A 24942-nucleotide genomic window follows, 5' to 3' on the forward strand; every position below is an offset into this window, starting at 1 on the left:
GGGGGAAAAATCAGAAGTTGTGTTTCTGTAGTGTTGTCTGCAGCAAGAGGATGTAAATTTCAAATCTGAATGGATTGAAAAACATGACATCATGTGTTTCTAGTTGTGCCTCTAGGGGGCGCATCTGACAATTCAAGAAGTATTTGATTAAAGGTGGTGTTTCACTGATAGAACAATAAAACCTAAAAAAAAAATAAAAAAAAAAACTTTTAAGAGTTTGCCAAAAAATCTGAAAGTAGAAATCTATTTCTTTTCAAAACTCAAAGGAGAAAAAAACAAGTTTACAATTCAGCTGCTGTTGAAGCAACAATTTTAATTCCAGACTCTTACATTTCATCTAAATATTAGATTTTCAGTTTGTTATCAAACTTATAAGGAGGCTGTCAAATGAGACTGCATTTATTCATTTTAAAGTTAAATTGTTTGTTTTCTGTGATCTAACCACACATTTTAAATGATTCTTCTCTTATAGTGCGATGGCAACATTTAGTCAAATGATGAAAGCTGAGTGCTGCGTCTTATCAAGCACATATACAGCTACTGGATTTTATTATACTTTACTATATTGTTAATACATTTTCAAAGTGATTTTTTTTCCTCCGAGAGCAAAAGTCAAAGTGCTGAAACCAGTGTGTGTGTGTGTGTGTTTTTTTGATCAATGTGAATGTTTTCCCACCTCGAGATGCGATGTAGCACTCATAACAGCTCAGCAGTCCGTTCCGAATCCTGACGTCGGTCCCTGCTGTAGCGTCACCCAGTTGCCCTTTGCATACGCCACACTGAAAAATTAGATATTTTTTATTTTTCATCTTCTTTTTAGGAGTCTTGGATGACCAAGTCAAACATTTTTCCCGTGAGGCTAAATCCCATTTCAGTTCTAGAAGCAAAGCGTCCAGACTGTATCTGTTGACCAGTGTTAAAGGCTTTCAAGCTCTTCAAAATATAGTTTTTAGGAGCAAATTTAGGCTTTATCCAATCACCCTCTCTATCTCTACCACTGTCCATTTGGACCTGCAGAGAACAGTGGTATGAAACAGACCTTAAAACACTGCATGTGGAAAAACAGGCCCAGAGTGTCAATGATCATAGCAGCTCCTCTTCCCAGAGGTTTGGAGCAGCCCGAACAAAGTCGCTTCCCACTGACACACCTGAAACAAACACAGGAAGAAAACGGCGGGCGTGACCTGCTGACACCTGGACGTCTTCATGCGTCGGTGTGTGAAGATTATTTACCTGCTGGGAGACGGAGGCTGAGGTGCTGAAGGGGAGACGTCCTGGTTACCTGCTACAGCATCATGTGATTCTGATCTGAATTACATTTGGGAAGCAGGAAGTTTAGTCACATTCAGTCTTTGATGGCTGCGAACCACCAAGTTCAGTCATCAAATACGAGCTTCTTGTATTTTCTGCGCATGTTTAGGTCTGAATGTAGTTCATAGATCTTCTTTAAAGATTTCAGGATATCTGCTCTGCTTTTAAGGATAATAAATGAAAGTAATCCATTAACCAGTAACATAATACTAAGAGTTGTTGCTGCTAAAGAAGGCTCTACAAGATATTAAATCATGGTCTGAACTCAAGTTTTTTTCCAGATAGATTTCTTAGTATGGCTACATGGCAACAACAGGGAAACTATTTACATTGTTCAGTACATGCTAATTATTTTAGAACCTGATAAATATTATTATATTCTCATATGTAAAAATACTGTAATAAACTCAGAGAGGGGTGCACTTAATTTTTACCGTGACTTGAGGCAAACACCATTAAACTCTGCATTTATCATGTTTACGTTCACCTTTTGACATTTTGCATCTGGTTGGTCTGAGGGCTGCGGTCCAGAGATGACGTCTTCCACATTTCCTGTTTCTGTGGGAGCTGTTCATCACATCCAGGATCTAGCAGAAACACACAGCATAACGTCTCCCATTCACTGCGGTTCACACAAAAACGTGGACATAGTGCTGAGCACGTGTGCTTTATTCTCACCCTGGAAAAAATGAAGCTTCGATGCGTGCTGATCCTCACTTCCTGTGTGGATTTTCTGTCCGTTCTGCTGCAGAGACACGTTTCCTCTGACTACGGCGTTGTTGTTTTCCTCGGCAGAAAAAGGCGCTGTGGCCATGCGCTCCAGCTGCCTCTGCACTGAGGCTGAGGGACTGAGAGGGGCCACGGTCTCTTCTAAAATTCGTCGTTCCTGGACGAATAACCCGGACGGAGAACAGAAAGAGGAAAATCTAGGATAAACCGACCAAGAAGAAAATGATTTTTGCTTCCAGCGTCTCCATCCATGTGCTCCCACCTCTTCATTGTGCTTCCTCTCCTCCTCCTCCACCTCCAGCTGGGCTTTCTCCCACTCTTTCTTCAGCTTCTCTTGTTCTTTCTGGTATTGTTCCTGATGACAGACACAGTTTATGTTCAATGATAATCATTAAAAGGCGAACACTCACTCACACACACACAAACGTATCACACAGACATACAGTTCTGGTCCATTTGTCATGGACATAAACATCATGGTGAGTTTAAGCTTTCCAATATATAAACAGCTGTTTTTCTAGGATGCAGTAATGATCCAACACACAACATTGATGCATTTTTCAATTAAGAACTGAACTGAAAAGATTCGATTGGTTTTCTCTAACACGTACAAGGCCCAATAATCTCTCATCTGACACTGACTCACTTATGAAATACAAAAACTACTCCTAAAATAATCACCTAAGTTATTGACATGGCCATTATTTTAAGAAGTTGGCAATATGAAAGGGACTTTCAATACACAGAAAAGATAAACAGCCAATGATAGTAAAAGTTGCTCCGTGAATTTGGAATAGAACCACGCAAAGTTAGCTTGAAGCAGAGAGAGGCTGAGGTGTTAACAGCTAATGTTTGCGCAACTGTAGCGACTAACCTCAGATAATACAAAACAAGATATATATGACTAAAAAGAGAGAAAAATAAGTTCAAAAGAACAAGAACCCCGCCCCCCAAAAAACCCAAATAACATTTTCGACAAGAAGAACCCAAACGATTCAGTGACAAAGTAGCGTTAGCTGAAATTCATATCGAGTGCATGGGAACATTAAAGACGGACAAAAATAGTGATTTGTTTTATGTCGTGATATATATGTTGTACGATGACGTATTAGAGCCATTGTGGATAGAAAAAAAGAGGAGTAAATTTTGGCCAAAAACCTCAAATTTTCTAGAAAAAGAACTGTAAATCTTTGAACTCCAAAAGTTGAAATTTTGCGAACAATAACTCAGAAATATTGAGATTAAGCTCATACATTTTCTAGAATGAACAAGGAAATTTCTTGGCTCTAAAAGTTGAAAATTTGCAAGAAAAAACTAAGAAATTTAGACATTAATCTCAGAAATTTTCTAGAAATAACTTGGAACTTTCTGAGTTTCAAAAATTACAATCACTGCACCCTAGAAAAAAGCCCAACTAAAAGTCCAATATGAGTTTTGACAGATCCATCCAGAACATCGTTTCTCTCCAGAGATACAACCTCACGCTGCAGTACCTGTAGGAGGCGCTCCTGCTCCTGCTGCCAGCTTTCCAAGCGCTTACGCTCCTCATTGGGGTCCCAGACCCAGTGATTAACACGTTTAGCCAAGTTCAACATGGGGGTCTCAATCTGACCAGACCCAACCAACAAGCACACCAACACAAAAAAAAACACACATGTATACAAAGCAAAAGGGGCAGAAAGAGAGGAAAGGTGAGGACACAAGTCTGACTACAGCGACCACTGGAGACGAAAGGTCAGGATGGGGTCAAATCTGAGGATGGAGGAGAAACAGAAAGGAAGAGACGGAGCTGAAAACGTAGAGATACTTACAGTCACGCTGCTTTCCTCCAGCCCCTCTGTGGAAAGACGAACATGTTAAACATCCTGACTGCTGGAGGAAACAGTACAAAGTTTTCAAGATGGCTGACAGAGAAGAGCAGATTTACCGGAGACACTGGGAGAATATTCTGGTAAACTGCTGGGTGATTGGACAGGCTGAGGATTCTCTTTCTCTGCTGGAGTCTCAGTGGCTCCATCCTGAGGGTTACATTTAAAATAAATAAGCTATTAAAGCAAAAAGACTGCCTCCAGATATTTGCCTCTATCAGAAAGTGAAGCAACAACAGTGAAAGACTAGAGAACTATGACAGCGTATTAGGGCCATTGTACATAAAAAAAAGAGTAGATTTCCACCAAAAAATTCAGAAATCTCAAACATTTTCTAGAAAAAACAAGGACATTTTTGAGTTTGTCCTACATTTTTCAGTAGAACATTTCTGAGAATAATCTCAAAAGTTTTTCAACTTTTGAAACTCAAATGTCCTTTTTTTCTCTCCTGAAAATTGTTTGGTATTAATCTAAAAAATGCTGAGTTTTTTGGCAGAAATGTACTCCTCCATTTTTTCCCCATCTACAATGGCCCGGACACACTGTCATTCTAAAACACTTCCTGACCATTGTGGTGATCTTTTCAATGTGCTGTTCTTGCTGAGGTCGCTGTTTTCTGTTCATGTAAATGTCTGTTAAAATATCCAAATAGAAACCAGACACCTGCTTTACATGATAAATTCTCCCAGGGAAGAAATTAAAGTGATATAACAACAGATCTATGTTCTCTACTGTACAGTTTCTCACATGTTAACATACTGAAGCTAAAAGCTAACTAAGAGGTGGAGGAAACAGCTGAGTCTACAGGAGGCTGGAAAGTATTACGCCTCCTCTGTATTCCTTCTGTTTTTCTTTCCTTACATCATGGAATTTAAACGTTTTGTTCATTTTGACTGAACTACACATTAAACCAGCTCAGAGTTCTTTAGTGCCTTGCAGAAACATTTACACCCTCTGAACCTTTAACCTTGTTTTTCTTGCTAGCACAAGCTGATACTGATCCAAACTGACTGAACACTTTTCTTTTTTAAATGCAGACATAAACGTACTAAATTACTAACTTATCTGAAAACATCTTCACTAGTACATCACATTTAAATACACCGGTAGCTTCATAAGCTTGGTCAAACATATAAAAACAACTTTAATTTGCTCAGTCAATGTAAAATAAATAATAAAAACTGAAACTGACAAAAACAAAAAGTTGACTACCTTGGTGAAAAATAAACTGCAACAAACTTTCTTCCAAAAGATTCAGAAAGAACAATTAGGAATTTTAAATATAATGTAAGACTAAATAATAAAACACGATGTCACTCAGAGCTCTAAGTATAGAATAAGACTGAACAGATCTGCCCTCATGGATCAGACACATTATCAGCAATACCCCATCTAGAATTTCTTTCCATACCAGGACCGATTCAGATATTAATGTCTGATCTCTAATCTAAAGACTTGAACAAATTTCCATCTGGGTTTGGGCTGCACTTAGTCACTCTGTGGGTCATAAGTTCAGGGGTCATCTGTAGTGTTTGTTTTCAGTCTTGGTTACGTCTGACCAAATCATGTTCTGTACTCAGAATATGACGAGATGAGATATAACTTTCTGGCCCTCCGGAACAACACGAAGTCACTTGTTGGTTTTATCTCTGTAAAATCAACCACTGACCACAATAATGCTAACTTTGACAATAAATTGTGTTGAAGCTTTGTTTCTGCTTCCAACTTATTAAAACATATTCAACAATCTACTTTAAATTGTAAAACTGTAGAAAAAGCGTTGTTATGAAACTACCTGAGCGTCGTCCTGGACGTCCGGGTGGAGCGGCTCCACGTGGGTCTTTGTAAGTTCTGTCACGATGGTGGTGGTGATGATGCAGTTTCGGCCTGCGATCAGGGAGTTGATGGCGGAGCCTGAAGTCGGGGCTGGCCTTTCGGTCAGTGGAGGCTGCGGCTGCTCTGCGCTGTCCTCTGGGGGATCCACTTCCTGTGTGTGCTGGGAGGAAACGGCTGGGTTTTCCTGTAGCGGGTCCAGAAGGGAAGCAAAGTCCTCAGCTGTGTCTCCATTTAGCTGCACCAACCCGTCCAGCTGACAGGAAACAGAACAGCAGTTAGCATTTACACAGTACATATTTGATGCAAGGTTTTAAATAAGCAGCTAATTTTATGCTAACATTATATTAAAAAAAACATGTTTGTGTTTTAAATATCTGAAATCTTTCCTGTTTTATCCAGTTTTCATTCCACGTTGTTTTTTACTTTTAAGCAGTTATGATGCACAGTAGCAAAACCTGAAACTGCTGCCGCACAAGTTACTCAACAGGTTGTTGAGTGAGTGAGTTAGCTGATGCCTCCAGCCTCGCTTAGCTCATTGTGAGAGGCGGAGCAGCTAAAGCCTTTCTTCTGCCTACATCTCCCAGATGTATACTGTTATTGATTTAGTGTCCAGCCCTGCTGTAAATCCATCTAAACAAATATTTTCTTGAAATGTTCTATCATTTAGTTGATCTGGATGTTTGGTGGGACTTGGTGAAAAATAAAATCTTATCAAAATCAGAAAATTGATGGTCTTCAATCAAACTCCAACGATGCTGAAATCGTTCTCCTAACCAATGTGTTTGCTTTTCTACTGAATTGTGCAGAATCAGTCTCACGTTTAGGGTGAAAAAGGTATTAAAGTAATTTACTAGCATCTCATTTTTATGTCAAAAACATATTGTCACAGTCCTGAGATTCACAGGATGAGACGACAGAAACGCAGCGCTCCTACCTGTTGGACCTCCACATGTTTGTGTTCAGGAGGAGAACACCTGGGCGGGCAGTAGGGCTTGGCCGCCAGCAGTGGGAGCGGTCTGGAAGGCGCAAGGGAGGGGAGTTTGTGTTTGGGTTGAGGTGCAGCAGCAGGTTCAGTGGGGGACTGAGGGGCTTCTGGGTCTGGCTGATTCTTATGCTCATCATGAGGGTCTGTCAGGTGGGAGGGGGGCTCAGGAAGCTGTTCCGACTGGAACTTCTCACTGTGTGAGTTTGTGTCTTTGAGTTGGAGGGCAACTGGTGCAGAAGAGCTGCTGAGGTTCACACCAGGCTGATGTTTTTCATGACTGTCCTCTGTCTGTCCACAGCGTTCCTGTTCGGTGAGACCGTCTGTGTCCTGCTGGTTTGGACGCTCCAGCCTCTCTGAGTCATCGGCGCCTGACGTCTGGCTGTGCTCCTGCTCTGTCTGGTTCAGGAACTGGTTAGGTTTGTTAGTGCTTCTGGGCAGCTTCAGGCTGTCCAGTGTTGCATCACTGATGGTGAAGCGGAGGGCGTAGCGCTGTAAAACCAAAGCTGCCTCCTCTGGAGTCGCTGCTTGTCTGTACGCTTCACACAGCTCAGCTTCCCTGCGTTCTCTGAGAAACAGGAACCAAGACAATTTAAAGGGGAAGTATTATGTGTTTTCCAAGCACATACTGTCATTTTATAGCACAATCATGTTCCTACTTCTTCAGTTGTTATAAAAATGCTGTATATATAATAAGACTTACAAAGTTTTTGTAATTGTAATTTAAAGCCTTGAAACTAGGTCCCTGTCTCTTTAAGAAACTCCTACTCTTTCTGAGACTCCCCCTTCAGGAAGTCATCACAACATGGCTCCTCTTTAACAACATTTTTACCAGCTTTGCCCTCAGAAGCAGTTCCTATAATAAGCTGAGCAGATGCTCAGTTCCACCAGCTGTTTGCTAATTGCTGCTGGCTAGTCTGAAGGAGCTGAATGGGGGAGTATTGCTTGGAAACTGCAGCTCTGAAGAGGAGCTTCATCCTCAAAGGTGGTGCTATATCCGCACAGGCATTTTGCACAATTGAATGGTTACCATGGAGATTAAAGAATTTCTCAAATATACATGAATGAATCAAGGCAACACTCCAGCAATGTTTTTGATGAGTGACTAAGATTAGAACATGAAGTGAAGCTTAAAGAATTTGATTTTACAGAATACTGCCCCTGGGTGGGTAGAGTAAGAAGTACAGTGTAGTAAAGCTACTCTTCAATGTAATTTTTTTTTCAAAATGTTACTCAAGTAAATGTAACTACCGGTAGTTGCTGCCTAACTCTGGCTGTAAATGTGCTACTCTCATGTTTAAAGTAAAACTATCTTACACTTACTTCTCCTCCACAATCTCCTTGTAAGTCTTAATGCTCTTCCTCTTATTGCCATCCACTCCGTTCCCCTTCATCCTTTTTTCCATCCTCTTCCTCTCCTCCTCCTTTTTAATCAGCTCCTGTGACGTGCTGCGGCGGCGGTTCTTCCAGCGGGCCAGGTCCTGAGACAAAAGTTCACAGCGTCCGTCAGTTTCATTCTGCTGAACGCTACCTGACGCACGCCGTTTGAGGACAAGAAGAGCCTCACATCCTGCCACTGGTCCTCCTCTTCCACGAAAGCGTTGCACTGCTGGTGCATGCGTTCGAATCGTGATGGGCTCAGCGAAGGGAAGTGTCCCGCCTCGTCCTCGTTGGCCATGTCTCCCATACTCGCACTCCTGTAAATGGAAAAAACCCAAAAAAACACTGAGGATTTTGTCTGACAATAATCACATGTGTTGGTTTTTCTTGTGTTGCACACAGTTTGGAGCGATGTGTAGCGTGCAATGATAAACAATATGCAGTCCATACTTAAAAAGCAGCAGGCAAAACAAAAAATTGTACTGAACAACAGAAACAACTGGCAAAAAACCCTCAAAATCCCAGCAAGACATATTTGAAGGAATTTACTGATTTAAACCTAATAATCAGAATCACCTTCAGGTTTATAAATGTATAAAACACTGAGTTACAAAAATTTTTTTTTGGAAGTTGTCTATGTTTTTTCAACTGAATTAGGACTATTTTCCACAGCTGAATCTGGAAATGACATCTATTTTTCTCAATCAGGTCAGGATTTTATTCTAATGTCATTTAGAGAAATCTGATACTCTGACTGAATTGATGACATTTTTGTGACATTATCAATTCACTTCTGTTAATATTTCTCATTCCAAAAAAGGCTTTAGGAGAAAAACATAATTTTCTAACAGTGTTTAAAATAAGTGTCACAACATTTATTTTATACACTCTGTTGGATTTCTGTAAATTGAATAATAAGGGTAAGTACATGTAAAAAATTCTCCGTCTCTTTTCTGTCCTGATGGAATCTCTCCTCCTGCTCATCACTCATTGATCCAGATTCTCAGGAAACCGATCCATAAGTGATAACAAGTCCTGCATTTTGATGCTCATGTTGCTCCATAGTCCAGAAAATTGTCCTGATTGCACAAAACCAATGTGATTTTTTAATTTACCAATCCACCATGACCCAAAACAGTTGAAAAACCCCAGACTATTTTTTTTATGTTGACCAGTGTGATCCATCCGTCAGACTATCAGTTACAAATTAACGCGTTACTGAAGTCGCACCACTTTTTTCAGTAATGAGTAATCTAACGTGTTGCTATTTCAAATCCAGTAGTCAGACTACAGTTACTTATCGAAACCACTTTGAGTTACTGTGGGTTACTATTTTAGTTTTATTTCCTCTACGCGTCTTGATCGCCATTTCTATGTGACAGTTATCAGCAGCAACAGAAATGTAAACAATGGAGAGAGATGCGCATTTTGTTGAGTTTCGGTCGCCAAGTCCGATTATTATTTAGCGGCTTTGGGCTTGTTTTTTATAAAGTCGTTCAACTGTCTCTACAGAGTTTCCATTGACCATAAAATTGAGCAAATTGAAATGACATAGTGTTTTTTTTTCATTGGCAGATTATTTCACTTATAAGGAATTACTGACTTAAGACAAGCTTCTATATCTGAAAAGTTCCTTGCACGTTAGTTTTGTCTTATTTCAAGAGGACCGAGGTATTTGCACAAGAAACTTGAGGAACATTACTACACATCTTGTGTTTTGAATAAATGAATCAAATGTTGTGGCCCAGCAGTAGCAATGAACAGTCATGAACATGGTTCCAGAACGTTTGGGTGTTGCACACGGTCTTCGCAGTTTGTTAACCAACACGTTGACATGCAGCCCATGCATATGTCACCATGCAGGACGTCAGTGAGAGCGAGTCGGTGAAACTTACTCGTTGTCTAAGAGAAAAGCAACTCGTCGGCTCACCCTATAACAGCAGCAGAGGGGAGAGTTTGAGGATAACAGGAAGGCACGCCTCAAAGAAGAAGGTATGGAAGGTGAAAATGAGACAAAGTTCAATTGTTTCCATCATTGATATGAAGACATGAAGACGAGCCGAGCAGAGAGAGCAGCTGTGATGTCAGTGCTATTGTCCTGTTGGTCAAATCAGAGAAAAGATGAAAAATCAAACATTACTCTCACATCATTGGAGGAAGCTCATCCTCCAGCCAGCATGGTTTCTTTTCCCGCCTCATCTTCCCATCCTCGCTTTTCTCCTCCTCTCTTCCCGCCTCCACCTGCTCCTCCACCCTCCAGGTGTGAGCCGAGGGAGGACTGGGAGGACATATGAGTGAGGAGGAGGAGGAAGAGGATGGTCCGATCGCATTGATAACAGCTGCATCAGGGACCTGCCTGCCCGCCAGCCCAGGACACGTCGGGCTGGACGGGGCTTTGAAAGGCGGAGCTTCAAGTTCCGCTGCCATGGCAACACAGCCGCTGAAACAATGATCCAATGACAGAGCCAGGATTAACAGGAAACACATCGACACTCATCTGAACTGCTACCACAAAAACTGCCAGTTGATCGCCTTGTAGGATAAGTTCACTCTGATTTTAAATCATTGTCTTCTGATTTGTTTTGGCAAACTGGACTTTTCTGTGCTTTTAGCAAGTAAAAACATTTGCTTGTTCCTGACTAAAATACAGCAATGAAAACGATAGGAGATTTGAAAATTAGTTGTTACTAACTAAAATAATGTTCAACTTTACCCTGTCAATAATTACACAGTTTTAATAAAAGAACAAAAGTTAATTCCAATCAAATCAAATGAAAAAGAAGTTGTCAGCACGTGCATGCTGTGGATAAGAGATTGCTTCAAAGGCAATGATTCAACAGAATCAGGAGCAAAAATTCAACCCATTCTAACAGCCAAATGTACGGAGGAGGATTAGGGCCACTGAAAAAAATAATCAGACTTTTCACATAATGCTGAGTTTAATCTCAAAAGCCTGACTTTAATCCTCTGACAACAAAAAAATGTATTATGAGGGAAAAAATCTGAATTCTTAGATTACGGTTAAAATTCAGAGGGGAAAAAAGTCAAAATTCTGTTATTTATTTTTTTTAGTGGCCATAATCCTCTTCCATGCTCATTGTCTTCACTGTTTTATACTATGATTTGGACTAAATTTCCACTGAATATGCCAGATTGGATATAATTAAATTAAGTTTTTACTGAACTGAACTGAATATTAGTATATTTAGATTATCTTGATGTAAGAAGTAATTTTTTAAATTCATACAAATACCCAATCAGATAATCACAGACGTGTTAAACCGTATTGTGAGCAGAGTGAACTTATCCTTCATTTTGATTCAGTTCTGAAACATTAAACCCAGACAGTTTCACACTGAGCTGAAACCCAGCAGCCAGTCATGCCAACCAACGCCAGAGTTAGTGACCCAACAGCTGAAGAGCAGAACCATGTTAGAACTGAAAAGAGCTCATAGTTTCCATTAAAGCAGCTAATCAGACATCAGCTATCAAACACTCCTGCAGCAAACCAGAACCAGTCAGTTCATTCAGAAATCACCAGGAAACCTTCTGATGTTTCCCTTCAACACACCACACTTGCTCTGTCAGGTATTCTAGTTTTAACTGCAGCGGGTTAGAAACACACCGGCCGTGTCTTCATTCCATCTCAGGAAGTACCTTCCTCCGTCCATGTCTGCTCTGAGTTTGGATCTGTTGCCTGACTGCTTCCCTGCAGTCTCTGAACTGATGTTGCGTCTGACCGACGCAGGGACTGGCAGGAACTGATTGAAGCCCTGATTTCCTCTGAAGGCCGCCACTTTCTGGAATGTCCCGCTCCTCTGAGCCACCATGTCGTCTCTGTCCAGATCGAGGATGTTCTTGTCTCTATCGGAGTCATCGGGTTCGCCTTCAGTTTGGGTCGGTGCTCTGATCACTGCAGGCTTCAGTGAGCAGTGAGGTGTTTCTTCTGGGATTCTGGGCTGCTGGCTGGCCGCTCTAAAGCAGAACAGTCTGAACTGAAGTAACTAAACACCAATGATGAAGAAGCAGGCAACACCATTCTGTTTAGCGACTTCAGCATCCTGCTAAGCACGGCAAACATCCGTTTTCAGCCCACCTGGTGCCGATGAGCACTTCCTTGTTGCTAGGAGGCGCAGCATCAGCAGCAATTTCCCCTCGGCTGCTCCACCCAGACCCGGGCGGAGGCAGGAAACGCCTGAAATCTGCTGAGCCAGCTGTTTGTTTTAGGAAAGCACCTGTCCTCCTGGCCATCATGTCGTCCTTCTGAAGGTCGGGGATCCGCTCCTCTTCCTCCTCTTCGTCTTCTGCCTGTGCTCTCTGCTCGTACAGAGCAAATCGAGCGTCTATCTCGGCGGCCGTAGGGGTGGGTTCGGCGGTCCAGGGTCGGTGTTCCGCAGGGGGAGGGGAGGCTGCACAGCCATCCATGACAACACTATGGCATACAGCAGCAGAGATGGGTGACTGACCCACAAACTGTCGCAACGATTCGCATAACACGCAAAGCAACAGGGTAAGAGGAGAGCAGGAAACAGAATAAATAATAATAATATGTTCTGCTTTTCCAAATTATGAAAAATTACCTAAAAGTGGAAAAAACCAAAACAAGTCCAAGAAATGATACATCTCCTAGAGCTGACTGTAACTCTGATAGGGATTTAAATGATGTTTGAGGTTGATAATTACACATATTCCTTCTGGAAATATCCATGCACACACCTTAAAAGCTTGGTATGAGACTGGGAGACAATTAAGATGATTAAATAAGGTAGCATCTATTGCTGTTGCGATTCAGCGGCTTGTTTACACGACACTGGAGTTTCTTACACGGTGTTACACCACATTCTGTGACCACCGTATTGTGATCATAAAAAGCACTGTAGCATTATGCTACTATGCTACGCCAAAACCAGCCTAAAACATGCAGGATGCCAGCCCCAGAGTAGCAGATGAATGAAGTACTGAAGCCTCAATAAAGTTTTGACGCCCCCTGAACATTTACAATCACATCTTTCAAAGTATTTGGGGTGGGGGGGATTGTGTATTTAAAATGTAAAACTGTTGCATCATTTCAGCCATTTAAATCTGCAGTATGTAACTTCTATAGAAGAACGTCACTATATGTGTGAGACAGATAACCTGTAAAAAGATCGACCACCCTGTGCTGCTATTGTCGTCTCCAGAAAACAACCGATCCGCTCATAAACAACCAGTTAGAGTCAGGTGGAAGGTCTTATTCAATCTCGTGAATGTGCTGCTAAATGTGCTAATGGCAGAGAAACAACTTACTGTTACAGGAAAACCGTTTACCTACTGTCTGCAGAGAGCAGAGAGTGTTCACTCCGACATGATTGACAGCGCTAAGACTCGCCTCCTGGCTCTGATTGGTTGATTCAATCACATCACTGGGAGAAGGCAGAGGAGCTTGATTTTTTTCATATTATCTTTCTCATACCCTACTGTCACGACATAGTGACAATTTTAATAAATGCATAAAAATATATGTATATTTTTATAAAAGTTACATACTGCAGCTTTAATTAAGACCCATCAGATGCCTGATTCTTCTTGTAGTTCTGCATGCATTCGTGCAGCTTTGTTTCCTACTGATACTACAAACAGAGCAATTCAGAAGTGCTTTCAAACTACATGAGGTAGCGAAGGGAAATTTGCCATTAGGACCCTGAAACATGACGCAATGAGGGTAAAAAGCAGTGTCCTGACTACCTACTCCATGAGTAAAGCAACAGAAAGGGGCCAGTGCTGCTCAGAGCGATGCAGGCTGCTCTGGGTTTGGGCCTCGTCATATTTGGCCTCGTCCGTACCTGCGATCCCCCTCTGAAAGCCGGAAGCCCAGGTCAACGGTAGTCATGGCTACCGTTGCTTTGGACTGGAGTCGTCTAAGCGACTCCAGCTCCTCCCCTCTCGACATGGCTGCCGCTGTCGGCTGCTCGATCTCAGTCAGACCTCCAAAGGTCACAACCCTGCCATGACCTCGTCCAGCCTTTGCTGATCCGCTGATTCCGTAAGTTCTCTGCAGACAAGCCTGACACACGGGGGCTGGCCTATCCTCACTGTAGATGCAGTCTCACAAGTTAAGAGAAGGAAACACATGCATACACACACCCATACACAGAGGCACAGGAAGCAGACGGGGACAGGGCGGAGGAGAAATCATGGAAAAGAAGATCAGACTTTGAAGACAAAGGCTTGATGAGGTTGAAATGTTTAGTTAGACAGGAAGCGGTGGATGAACGGAGGAGGACAGAGCGTGGGGTTTTCTGTTTGGATCATTTCAGCACACACTCGAACACACTTCGCATTTCTATCTCATCCACTATAAGGTAGCCACATTTTCCTCCTCACTGCTGCTCGTCCGGAGCACAAAACACCCCTTTATCCTGTTCCTCATGTCGCAATGAGATCAGCACGGAGACAGAAACAAGGCCGGAGCAGTGCTCTCTGTCACACACACACACACCAACACACCCACACCAATTCCCTTCTCCTTTTTATGCCAGTTGAACAAGAATATAGAGAAGTGAAAATCTCCAATGATAAATAAAATGTAGTTTAGAAAGTTAAAACTTCTGAATGTGTTTCTTTAATGATTACTAACATGTTTACATGTTTGGGGTGTAAACAAGACTCTGCAGTGGTTATCTTGGCATTAATCATTTCTGTTGATTGATAATGACACAGATAAACACATGTACAATGCATTGCGATGTTGGTTTGATAGGGTTTTTCTCTGGGGGGGGGAAAGGAAACCGGAAAAAATTGCAATTCTTCATCAACTGGAAGAAACAAACTAAAGGTGTGAAAACGTCCTCCGTCTCACCTGACCTAATGTCCAATTACTCTACATGTTTACATTTGTGATGGTAGATGATACAGAGATTGTTTTCTCCTTCCATGTGATGGTTGTTATGGAAACTTTGCCTCTCAGCATGCCAGTTTTTGCTGCTGTTCTTTGAGATGTGCTCCTCCCTCACTGCCTCCTCTCTGTGCATGGTGGGAAGATGAATTTGAGTCATCGTAAAGCTCACCCCTCCCTTCCCCACAGGTTCCACTGGTTTTAAACTTTGTTTTTTATTATTAGATGAGTAGCTATTGTCTTGCTGCCATTTCCTGATTCAGAAAGATGAACGCACATCTATCTTACAATAAAAGTAAAAAACAGCAAATCAATCATCCAACCAATGAAAGACGTTGAGACAAACTATTGGTTGGATTTTTCTAAAATGTTCAGTAAGATATTAAAGTTCAATAACAAAAGATTGATCAATTTTAAGGCTTGGCTAAGTGTGGAGAGTCTGTATCTATATGTAGCTACCAGATACTCTAACTCACATTCAAGACACACTCACACTATTAGAGCTTTTACTTTGCATTCATTTACTGAAGCATTAGCTATTTTTAAAAATAATTTAACACACACACACACGCCCACACACACTCACACAGATAGATATGATACAGTCATGTGAAAAAAAGAACACCCTACAGCATATTTAAGATCACTTTAACTCTGCAAAGTTCAAATTATATGCTAAAAGTAGTCTTAATAAACCTTCAAACATTGTCATAGGATCAACAGCAGTTACCGTCTGGAATAATGCTCTTAGGGCAGAAGAGTCTAAATTATTCTGAATTATTTAGATACTAAAGCAGAGAAAATATTGGGTATGAACCAAACAGAGCACTCCAGGAAAAGAAGCATGGAGGTCAAAGTGTCATGGTTTGGCTGGACCTGGACGGCTCATCATCATACGACCCACCATGAATCCCAGCAGGTATCAGAACAGAGCACCGACTTATACCAGGACATCCAGCCAGGACTTCCTGAAAAGTCCTGGACCAATCCAAGGCCACATCTTGATCTCCTTGAGAAACCCTTCAAACATCTCTCAGCTGTAAGTGAGGAGTGGGTCAGACTTTCCTCAGGCTGACTTTAGAGATGGTGGAAGGCTACTAGAAGTGTCCAACAAGGGGTAAGACTATGTATTAGGGAGATAGGGTGTCCTACATTATTTCTTATCAAACACATGAAGTGGTATCATGTGTCAGCTGAGTAAAAAATTATAATTTTTACAATGGTTACCTGTGATTAATCACTTTCTTTAACTGAGACAAAAAAAAGAAGAACTAAATTTTGATGTGTTTGTGAACGTTTCTTTTGAAAAACTGATTTTTTTAGTAGAGTGTCCTAACTTTTTCACCTGACAGTACATCCCTGACATACAGCACTGAACTACTCTCATACAAGCAGTGTGTTTGGCACCTTGGTTCAGTCATCCTGAGCCTCTCCCACTTCTGTACATCAGACGGACTCATGGAGGAGGAAACAAAGCTCATTGGTCCGTCCCTCTGAGGGAGGGGCCTGCTTTGGCCCCGCCTACGAGCCAGGTCATCTCTCTGCTTATTTGGCATCGCCTTATCTTTTCCCTCTTCTCCCTCATCCTCCTCTTCCTTCAGGGAGGGGTTGTCTTTACGGGTTATGATGTCACAGTCCGCTTCCTTCACGCTGTAAAATCCATAGCCACAGGCGATAAGCGGGGAAACGTTATCCATCAGAGTTAAACATATGTCAACCACCGATATATGTTACTAGATTGGACATTACGTGACTAATGTGCCACGGGTGCGCCATTACTATGTATTGAGTCATGAATATCAGTGATCGAGGAAAATAAAACAATAATGCAAAGAATCTGAAAAAGGGACGCAATGTTTTCCTTTCAATTGTCAACACTGTGACAACTAGATAACCAGGTACAAGGGAATCCCATTTTACAGGTCAAGAAAAGGTTTTAAGTTTAGAAAAATATGGAGAAGTGGGAAGTAGGTGAGTTATGCTAGTCAAGCTAGTTATGCTAGCTTAATATGAACCTGTGCCGTGCAGTTTGGTGTTGTTTGGTTCAGTTAACAGAAAAATGAGGTGACCAACACACCTACTCTCTGACAGATAATCAGGAGAAAAGGTGTATAATCCCTTAACTGGCGGCGAAAAAGGCAGAGTATTCAAACAAACTAGATTTGTCCCATACATGAGATACCGCCAATTAAGGGGTTAAATTGAATAATCAATCAGCGCTATATTCAGACGATTGCTTATTAATAATTGCAATGTAAACATCTAGCCTGAAAACATAAAACTGTAATGGGCTAAGTGTTTTGGGGTTTTATGTACTTTTTGAGTGGGAAATGTTTTTGTGCTTTTTGAAGTCGATTCCTGATACACTTGAACATAATCTCTCCCCTGTCAGCTAGTGGAGCTGTTGTCAGTTCGTTGCCATGACAACATGTGTGCGTGTAGAGTAAAGCTGACAGAGGCTGAGTTTCCATTAACCACAAAACTGTGCAACTTGAAATTACCAAAAATAAATTAGCTTAACAAAATAAACATGGCAATTTTGAAAACAAAACCAAAACAAAAAAAATACACGTTTTTTTAATAAAATGAAAATAAAAATTTTTATGCTAGTATGTGGTGGTTTTTCAGCTGTATCAAACTAAATGTATGTCGCAGAACTGCAATGGAAATGTTTTTTTCACATCACATGAGTCGTGATCAACAGCTGAATGCTACTGCTGTCAACTGTTGATAGATTTATTTGTCAAGGGTGTATAATTTTTTTACATTTCAAAACATATTTTGCAGAAATTGGATAAGAAAAATATCACTGCAAACATTTTTGTGACCGATTCCTAGACCAGTCTGGTTTTGTTGACATGACTCAATGCAGAGTAATGGTGCCTGTAGGTGCACGTCATTTGCAATTGTGGCTAATAGGTGCTATCCAATCCAGTAATGTATATCGATGTTGTCAACCAGTGGAAAAGGGAGAGATTTATTATTTATTATGGTTAGGAGAAAATGGAACGCATGAGACCCTAGCTGACCTGATCTCCGTCTGCTGAAGGGTCTGCTGTGAGGCTCGCCTGATGCCCTCCCAGCGCTCTCTGTCTTTGGTGGTGCAGGCTGGAGGAGGGACGAACTGATGGACCCTGGAGTTACCTGGGCTCCGGTGGACTCGTCGGGACGCCAAGTCGTCTCTGTGGACATCGGGAACCCTCCTCGTCTCCACGTCCTGCTCCCCGTCGGAGGAGGAATCACAAGCCGGACTGTGGGAGCTCAAAAATTCATTTTCAGAGCGAAGAATGATGTTTGGAGACGGTGACCTCGCTTCTTTTTCCTCCGTTATTGCAGTGCTAGGGGTCGCAGAGGGGACGGTGGACATGTTCAGAGAGCAAAACACACCTCCGGTAACATGAATCAATCAGCAGCAGGAACATGCGGGTTACTTGGGACAGTCCTATTAGTTAGTTTCTCTTCACAAAATCAGGAATCAACCAAAACAGGAAGCATTTAACTCAACACCAAACCACCTTCTCTAACAACACCAGAAACATCAAATCCATGACTCGTCCACCTCGTGACACAAACCTCATTGTGACGAAGCTCCACAAGCCACAACATCAGCTTAAGCCAAACTCTGTCAACACAACTAATTAGTGAGGGAAATCAGGCACAGCAGCCGTGCCTCTCATGCCCGTCCGCCCTGACCTGTTGTAGCGAACAGCAGCAGGTAGAACCTTAATTCCTGCCTTCTTCAACTTCTCCAGCCTCCACTGCTCCAAAACCTCCAAGTCCTCTCCCTGTTTCAGTTTTTCAGCCTGGCTTTCAGGTGCCCAAGTCACCGTTTTGGGGGGTTTCTGATGAAATCCAGTTCGTTTGGTTTGTTCTGGAATGGTCTGAAGGTGACTGAGGAATGGAGTGTGATGGCAGGGGACAGATTAGGGGTTGAAGACCTCACACCTGTGGGATTCTTCTTTTTTTTTTTTCCCTCTACAGAAAAGCATTTGTTTTTCCTTAAATAACTCAGATTGCTTTCTTGGTCATTACCTCCGCTGCTCTCCTTCCTCTGGGTGTTGTTTGCGTCGCGGGGTCGGGATGTAGCAGCTGGCGTTGGCTCGGTTTGGAAGAAACTGGTTGAAGGGAACCGGGCATCTGGAGTCGCTGCTGGCTGTTCTTCTGGCCAACATGTCATCTTTCCGTACGTCGGGTTTCCTGCTGGGAGCATCAGCCTCCGAGTCGCTGCAGCGTCCTGGGCATCAATTAATCAATTAAAGACATCAATTATGCAGAAAACATTCTGCTAATCACTGAATACAAATAACAAGTATAATAGCAACACATGCGATCAGTCTAAAAAGATTAACGTGTTAATATTACATTATGCAGATTACTCGCATTATATATTTTGTGTATTAGGGCCACTGTAGATAGAAAAAAATGAGGAGGAGTACATTTTGGCCAAAAAACTCTGACATTTTCAGATTAATTCCCTCTTTTTTTTTCTAGAAAAAAAGAAGAAATTTTCTGAATTTGAAAAGTTGAAAATATGCTAGGAAAAAATCTGACATCTTGAGATTAATCTTAAAAATGTTCTACAAAAAAAGAGAGAAATTTTCTGAGTTTCAAAAGTTGAAAATTTGACTTTTGTAGCTCAGAAATTTCCATGGTTTTTTAAAGGAATTTTTATGTTTTAATCTCAAAATTTCTGTTTTCTGGTGGAAATTTACTCTTCCTCCTTTATGCTTTTTCTGTCTACAATGGCCCTAATAGACCATTGTAGTTTTGACCTAAAAGCCCTCAGTGGGTTGCCTTTGTCACAGCAGTGTGTGACACGGTTCAATGCAGAGCTGAGAATGTGAGGAGAGTCAACATATCAACGTTAAGAAATAGAACAGACTGGACCAGGGAGGCAGCAGTGAGGCTCAGAGGAGAGCGGACCTCCTGACTTAAAAAAATTTTACTTTAGTATCATGAAATTAGGCCTCTGTCTCTTTAAGCAACTCTTGCTCTTTCTAGAACTCTGCCTTCAGGAAGTCATCACAACATCTCTGCTCTATAAACCCTTTAACAACATGAGCTCAGCAGATGCTCAGTTCCACCAGCTGTTTGCTAATTGCTGCTGGCTAGTCTGAAGGAGCTGAGTCGGGGAGTCGCACGGGAAGGCTGTGTCTTTGGGCGGAGCAAGGTCCACCCAGCATTTTGCACAGCTTAAATGGTTGCCATGGGAGATTCAAGGATTGCTCAAACATGCATGAAAGAATCAAGACAACATTCCAGAGGGAATAATTTTTGGTGAGGGAATAACATTAGAATATCACAAAAGGCTAAAACAAGTCAATTTTGCATAATACTGCCTCTATAAGCACAACACACCTCTAACCAGAACCACAAAGCCTAAAAATATGGACTGGACTTTGAATCGGTCTGCAGATGGTCAGTAAATATAGCAGAAAAAGTCCTAAGTGGGCAACCTAAATTAGTACACACACACACACACACACACACACACTGTGATGTCCAGCAGTTGTCTGCCCTCAGTCGTAATCACCTTATGCCAAGGGTAAACCTAAAAATGGTGGAGGATAGCAGTCCATGTATTTATGGGTAAACAGTTTAATGTTTACAGGAATAGCTCAGCATTCCTGGACTTTGTTTCCAGAGCTGTTGAAGACAGTTTCTCCTGTTCTCTTGATTGTGCTTTAAACAAAAAGAAAGCTTGAAACTAGTCAGCAAGCGGCAGCAAAAGACCTGTTAGCAACTCTCTAGGAAAAAACATCACAGAAGAAAACCAGCTGGTATAATCTTGGGGTGGTTGGGGTTTCATTATATGTTGTATTTGTACTTTATTTTTGTCCTTTTGGTTTATTTAAGTTCAAAAGGTTTTGACATATTTAATTCACTATTATTACTTATAAGTTGTTGCCATAGGAGTTTATCTTATTCTTGTGTTCTGTTTCTTGTATGTTTATTTATTTCTCTTTGATTATTTGTCAGGTTTTTCTCTTGGTTCTGCAAATGAAAACATGACACCAACCATCGCTGTTGCCTCGATTCACAACATCAGGAGAGGGGCTGTGCTGCGAGCGGGAACCGAAGGAATCCAGACTGTAGAAGCAAAAGCAGAAAAAAATCCCCAAAGGATATAAAATATTTAACTTTTAAAAAATATATAACATAGTTACATTTATCTAAATGCGAATGCAGCTTTTGTGTTGACAAGATGGCTGACGTCTGACCTGTCAAGAGAGTTGTCCCGAGTGTGTTGAGGCGGAGAGAGAGACTCGCTCCTCTCCGAGTCCCAGCAGTCGTAGCCGCTGTCTCGAACGCTGCGCTTCTGAGAGCTGTCGCCGCCATCGTCGCTTTCCTGCAGAGACAGAAAAACATCAACAGACAACCAGTCAACAAAAGCTGTCCCAACCTTAACAATAAAACTGGACTTGAAACAGAGCACTGCTCAACAGCAAATGTTCCTTTCGCTGAACCCAAATTTGTTTTATTTTTTTTAAAATAGCCTGAACTACAGATGCATACATGTTGATAGGAGTACCAAAGTTTAAATATCTGCCACTTCAAAAGTCCTTAAATATGAAAGTTTATGTGTCCTTAATGCTGGTAAAATGTTTAATCATGCAGCAGAACCCCTCTCCCAACCACTGCTGTGCACTGCCGACCAGTTGAGTCAAAGAAGGCTGCTGTGCTTTTTATTCAACTAAATTACAGGGTTTTTATTCAAAATCTTTACGTGGGTGAATGTGTCAAAGTCAAAATAACAAAGATAACAATATAATTATTATGACTATAGTAACTAACATATTACATTGTTAATTTTATTCAATATTTGTACCCTTTTGTTATGTTCTCTCAGATGCCACTGGACCTGGTCAGTTTCAGTTTCTTTATTATTTATTTTACTTTGGTTCTTGTACTCCTAACTGAACAAATTAAAGTTGTGTTGTTTTTACAAGGTGGACCAAGCTTGTTAACCTGTTGGTGTATTTAAGTGTGCTGTTCCGGTGCAGAGTTATCAGGTAAAATAAAAAGACAGAAACATTTAAGTCAATTCAGCTCTGTTCTCCTGTATCCTCCTTCAATCAGCAGGATACAGAAAAACATCTGTATTGGTATTGGAAGTGAAAAAATGAATGAAAATTGTAAAAAACTAAGGTAGTGAATATTGTCTGGAAACAGACATGTGGTTCCATGTTGTGTGGTATTCCAGACTCTTCCAGGTGTTTTCAGATTAGTTGACTCACCAACTTCATTTGAGCCAGTAGCCCTTCAAACTCTTTCAGGTTCAGATTAGGACCGCTGTAGGAAGGACACCCACTGGCAGCTTTTCCAAGCCAGAAAACCGTGTTCAGCACCTGACAGGCAGACATGCAACATTTCCTTCATATCTAGAAGTGAGAGGGGAAGGAATGTGAGAGGATGGGCAGGAGGGATGAAACTGGAAACAAGGACTTACATTTTTTAGTTTGCGGTTGCAGTCAGAGTCCCTGAAAGCATTGAAGTATGTCATACATCACGCAATTTATGATTCAAGCGTTTAAAACAAATCACAGAGAATTGGTTATGTACTTGAGATTGGCGCGTATGGAAGTATCCTGTAAGTCCCCCGGGTCAAACAGCTGGGAGCCCTTCAAGCCCAACTCCTCACAGCCCCGGAGGAAGACGGACAAGTTGTCCTAGAGGGAGCAGCAGGGGACCAGAGGCAGTTAGCACCAATCAGGAGTCTGCTGTACTCAACATCACGCTGCAGAGACGTCCTCTTACCAGCCCGGCGATGGGGGTGGGCAGTCTGTTGATCTTCTTCACCAGCCCGGGTTTGATTGCACTCAGCAGCCTGTGGAGGAGGGGCAGGAGCAGAGATTTACTGAGTCTCGGTCCGTGGGAGTTGTTGCTACGTCAGGCGTCAGAAAACAGAGAGTGATGTCAGGAGCCTTACTCGCATAACAGGATGCCGTTCTCTAGCGCGCTGCGGAAGTCTTTGTCTCCAAAGCTCTTCCCTGTTACAGCCTGCAGAGGGAGGACAGGAAGACATGAGGACAGGCGGGAGAAAAGGAGACATTTGTTCACGCAGCAGACAAGAAAATATCAAAGCCCACAAGTGTTTGTATAAGTTTATTATGAAAAAAAGACTTTTTAAAGTTAGTGGAATAATCTGTTAACAGGACAAACATTAGATCTCCACTCCGTACATCAAGTCTTTATGGAAGAGTGAAGCTGGACAACAAATCAATAATAATAATAATAATAATAATAATAATAATAATAATACATATACCGACAGACACATGATTAATATCAACAAATATGTCCGATAGATTGTTCAATAACGTCACTGAACTCCAATTCAGAACTGCACATTTTCTCCTATTGTCACTCTTCTATACAGGCTTCATTCTAAAGTGCAAAAGAAAGCGTTGTCCTGGCAACAGATTATCCCACCTGAGCGGTGGCTCTCTGCATCTCCTCCAGAGTTACCATGGGCCTTTAGCCTGCTTCTCTGATCCTGTCTGACCCGTCAGGTGAACAGAGCACCATGAGGCAGTCAACATTTGGCATGTTGTTTTCTAATCTTAAAGGGGCAGTATTATGTGTTTCCCATTAGTCACAAAGAATCATTTTAATCACACAATCAAGTAACTCTGTTACCTTCACTTGTCATAAAAAAGCTGCATATATCAAATATGACTTAAAAGAACTTTGAATTCATAATTTAACGTCTCAAAATTGGGCCTCTGTCTCTTTAAGAACTACTACTCTTTCTGAAACCTTGCCTTCAGGAAGTCATCACAACATGGCTTGTCTATATAACATTTAACAAAGTTTTTACCAGTTTTCCACCGGTAAAAACATAATGAGGTCAGAAGATGTGCAGTTCCACCAGGTGCTTGCTAATTGCTGTTGGCTAGTCTGAAGGGGCCTGAGGGGGAGAGCTGCTCTGTAATAAGGAAGCTTGGAAACTGCAGCTCAGAGGAGAAGTTTTGTCCTCCACTGAGCTGAACGCAACCATTCAGCTGCGTTTTGCACAGTAAACAGAGTCTACACAGGTGGACTCTGTTTACTGACTTTTCTTAGTAAGAGATGGAAAAGCATGTCTTCTTGTCATTCCACCTCATGCACCACTTTGTGTTGATGTATCACCTACAATCCCAATGAATACCTTTAAGTTTGTAAAAGGGTCAAGAGGTGCAAATATATTTGCAAGGCATCTGATTTTTTTCATATGTGGGTCCAAATGTGGGTCAAATGAAAACACAAAACATTATTAGTTCTCTGTAGATCTGATTTAAATTCTGCAATTTAATCTCATTTGCCTTGGATTCATACACTGTGACTGACTGACAGAGGAACCTGCTGCTTCCCCATTGGCCCTCCCTCCTCTCAACATTTTGCATCAGTGGAGACAAATTAAAGCGATTCCAGGTCAGCGAAACACTGCTTTGTGTCCTAATTTCATTCTCTCTGAAATGCGACCACACATAGCCTCAATCCCCCAACCTGGACTGCAGTTGGGATTCATTGCTGTGCAGCAGGAGAGCCAGTGAGCTAACGGCGCTATCCTGCCAAATCACCAGCCCACATACTCACGCAAGGAAACAGAGAGGAGGAGAGAGATCTCAATGGCTGTTGTGTAACCAGCAACCGAAGATTAAGGGGAAAAGGAGAGAGGCTTCACTGATGGTGTATAGATGGTGTATAGAAGTCTAATCCAGATTAGCTCAGATTATGGTTTGCACCCAAACTGTGACTTTTGCTGGATCATGGTTCATTAACGACAGCGGTCGACTAATATGGATTTTTAGAGGTTGGTGGAAATTAATAAGAATGCACGATTATATGGGGGAATTTTTCTTTAAAAAGTATGATCATTCATCTTCAGTTTATGAGCTGAAATCCATTCTTTCCCTCCCAGATATGTCAAATGTCAAATTTATTTACATAGCACTTTTAAAAACAGGTTTAAAACTGCA

The 24942-nt window shown here is 41.6% G+C and overlaps 1 protein-coding gene across 5 annotated transcripts in view; it reads right to left on the reverse strand.

Annotated features, from left to right (window-relative positions):
• LOC102236939 (LIM and calponin homology domains-containing protein 1-like) overlaps window positions 1–24942 on the reverse strand; it is a 34598-nt gene that overhangs the window by 1200 nt on the left and 8456 nt on the right. The window contains exons 2-30 of one of the 5 annotated variants that reach the window (XM_023333466.1): window positions 22911–22981; window positions 22739–22808; window positions 22544–22650; window positions 22431–22461; window positions 22219–22329; window positions 21202–21329; window positions 21000–21070; window positions 19013–19214; window positions 18674–18871; window positions 18010–18318; window positions 16388–16630; window positions 13929–14177; window positions 12203–12538; window positions 11764–12081; window positions 10253–10546; window positions 10002–10037; window positions 8294–8423; window positions 8050–8207; window positions 6679–7294; window positions 5704–5997; window positions 3968–4058; window positions 3852–3877; window positions 3534–3647; window positions 2303–2395; window positions 1990–2197; window positions 1799–1898; window positions 1234–1308; window positions 1040–1148; window positions 677–779 (exon numbers count right to left, since the gene is read on the reverse strand). In XM_023333466.1, coding sequence (XP_023189234.1) covers window positions 677–779; window positions 1040–1148; window positions 1234–1308; window positions 1799–1898; window positions 1990–2197; window positions 2303–2395; window positions 3534–3647; window positions 3852–3877; window positions 3968–4058; window positions 5704–5997; window positions 6679–7294; window positions 8050–8207; window positions 8294–8423; window positions 10002–10037; window positions 10253–10546; window positions 11764–12081; window positions 12203–12538; window positions 13929–14177; window positions 16388–16630; window positions 18010–18318; window positions 18674–18871; window positions 19013–19214; window positions 21000–21070; window positions 21202–21329; window positions 22219–22329; window positions 22431–22461; window positions 22544–22650; window positions 22739–22808; window positions 22911–22981 — 4891 coding nt within the window. The remainder of the gene's footprint in view (window positions 1–676; window positions 780–1039; window positions 1149–1233; window positions 1309–1798; window positions 1899–1989; window positions 2198–2302; window positions 2396–3533; window positions 3648–3851; window positions 3878–3967; window positions 4059–5703; window positions 5998–6678; window positions 7295–8049; window positions 8208–8293; window positions 8424–10001; window positions 10038–10252; window positions 10547–11763; window positions 12082–12202; window positions 12539–13928; window positions 14178–16387; window positions 16631–18009; window positions 18319–18673; window positions 18872–19012; window positions 19215–20999; window positions 21071–21201; window positions 21330–22218; window positions 22330–22430; window positions 22462–22543; window positions 22651–22738; window positions 22809–22910; window positions 22982–24942) is intronic. The other 4 variants (XM_023333468.1, XM_023333469.1, XM_023333467.1 and 1 more) reach the window with 4 other exon arrangements.

This window comes from Xiphophorus maculatus, chromosome 5 (assembly GCF_002775205.1).
Source record: "Xiphophorus maculatus strain JP 163 A chromosome 5, X_maculatus-5.0-male, whole genome shotgun sequence".
Taxonomy (NCBI): Eukaryota; Metazoa; Chordata; class Actinopteri; order Cyprinodontiformes; family Poeciliidae; genus Xiphophorus; species Xiphophorus maculatus.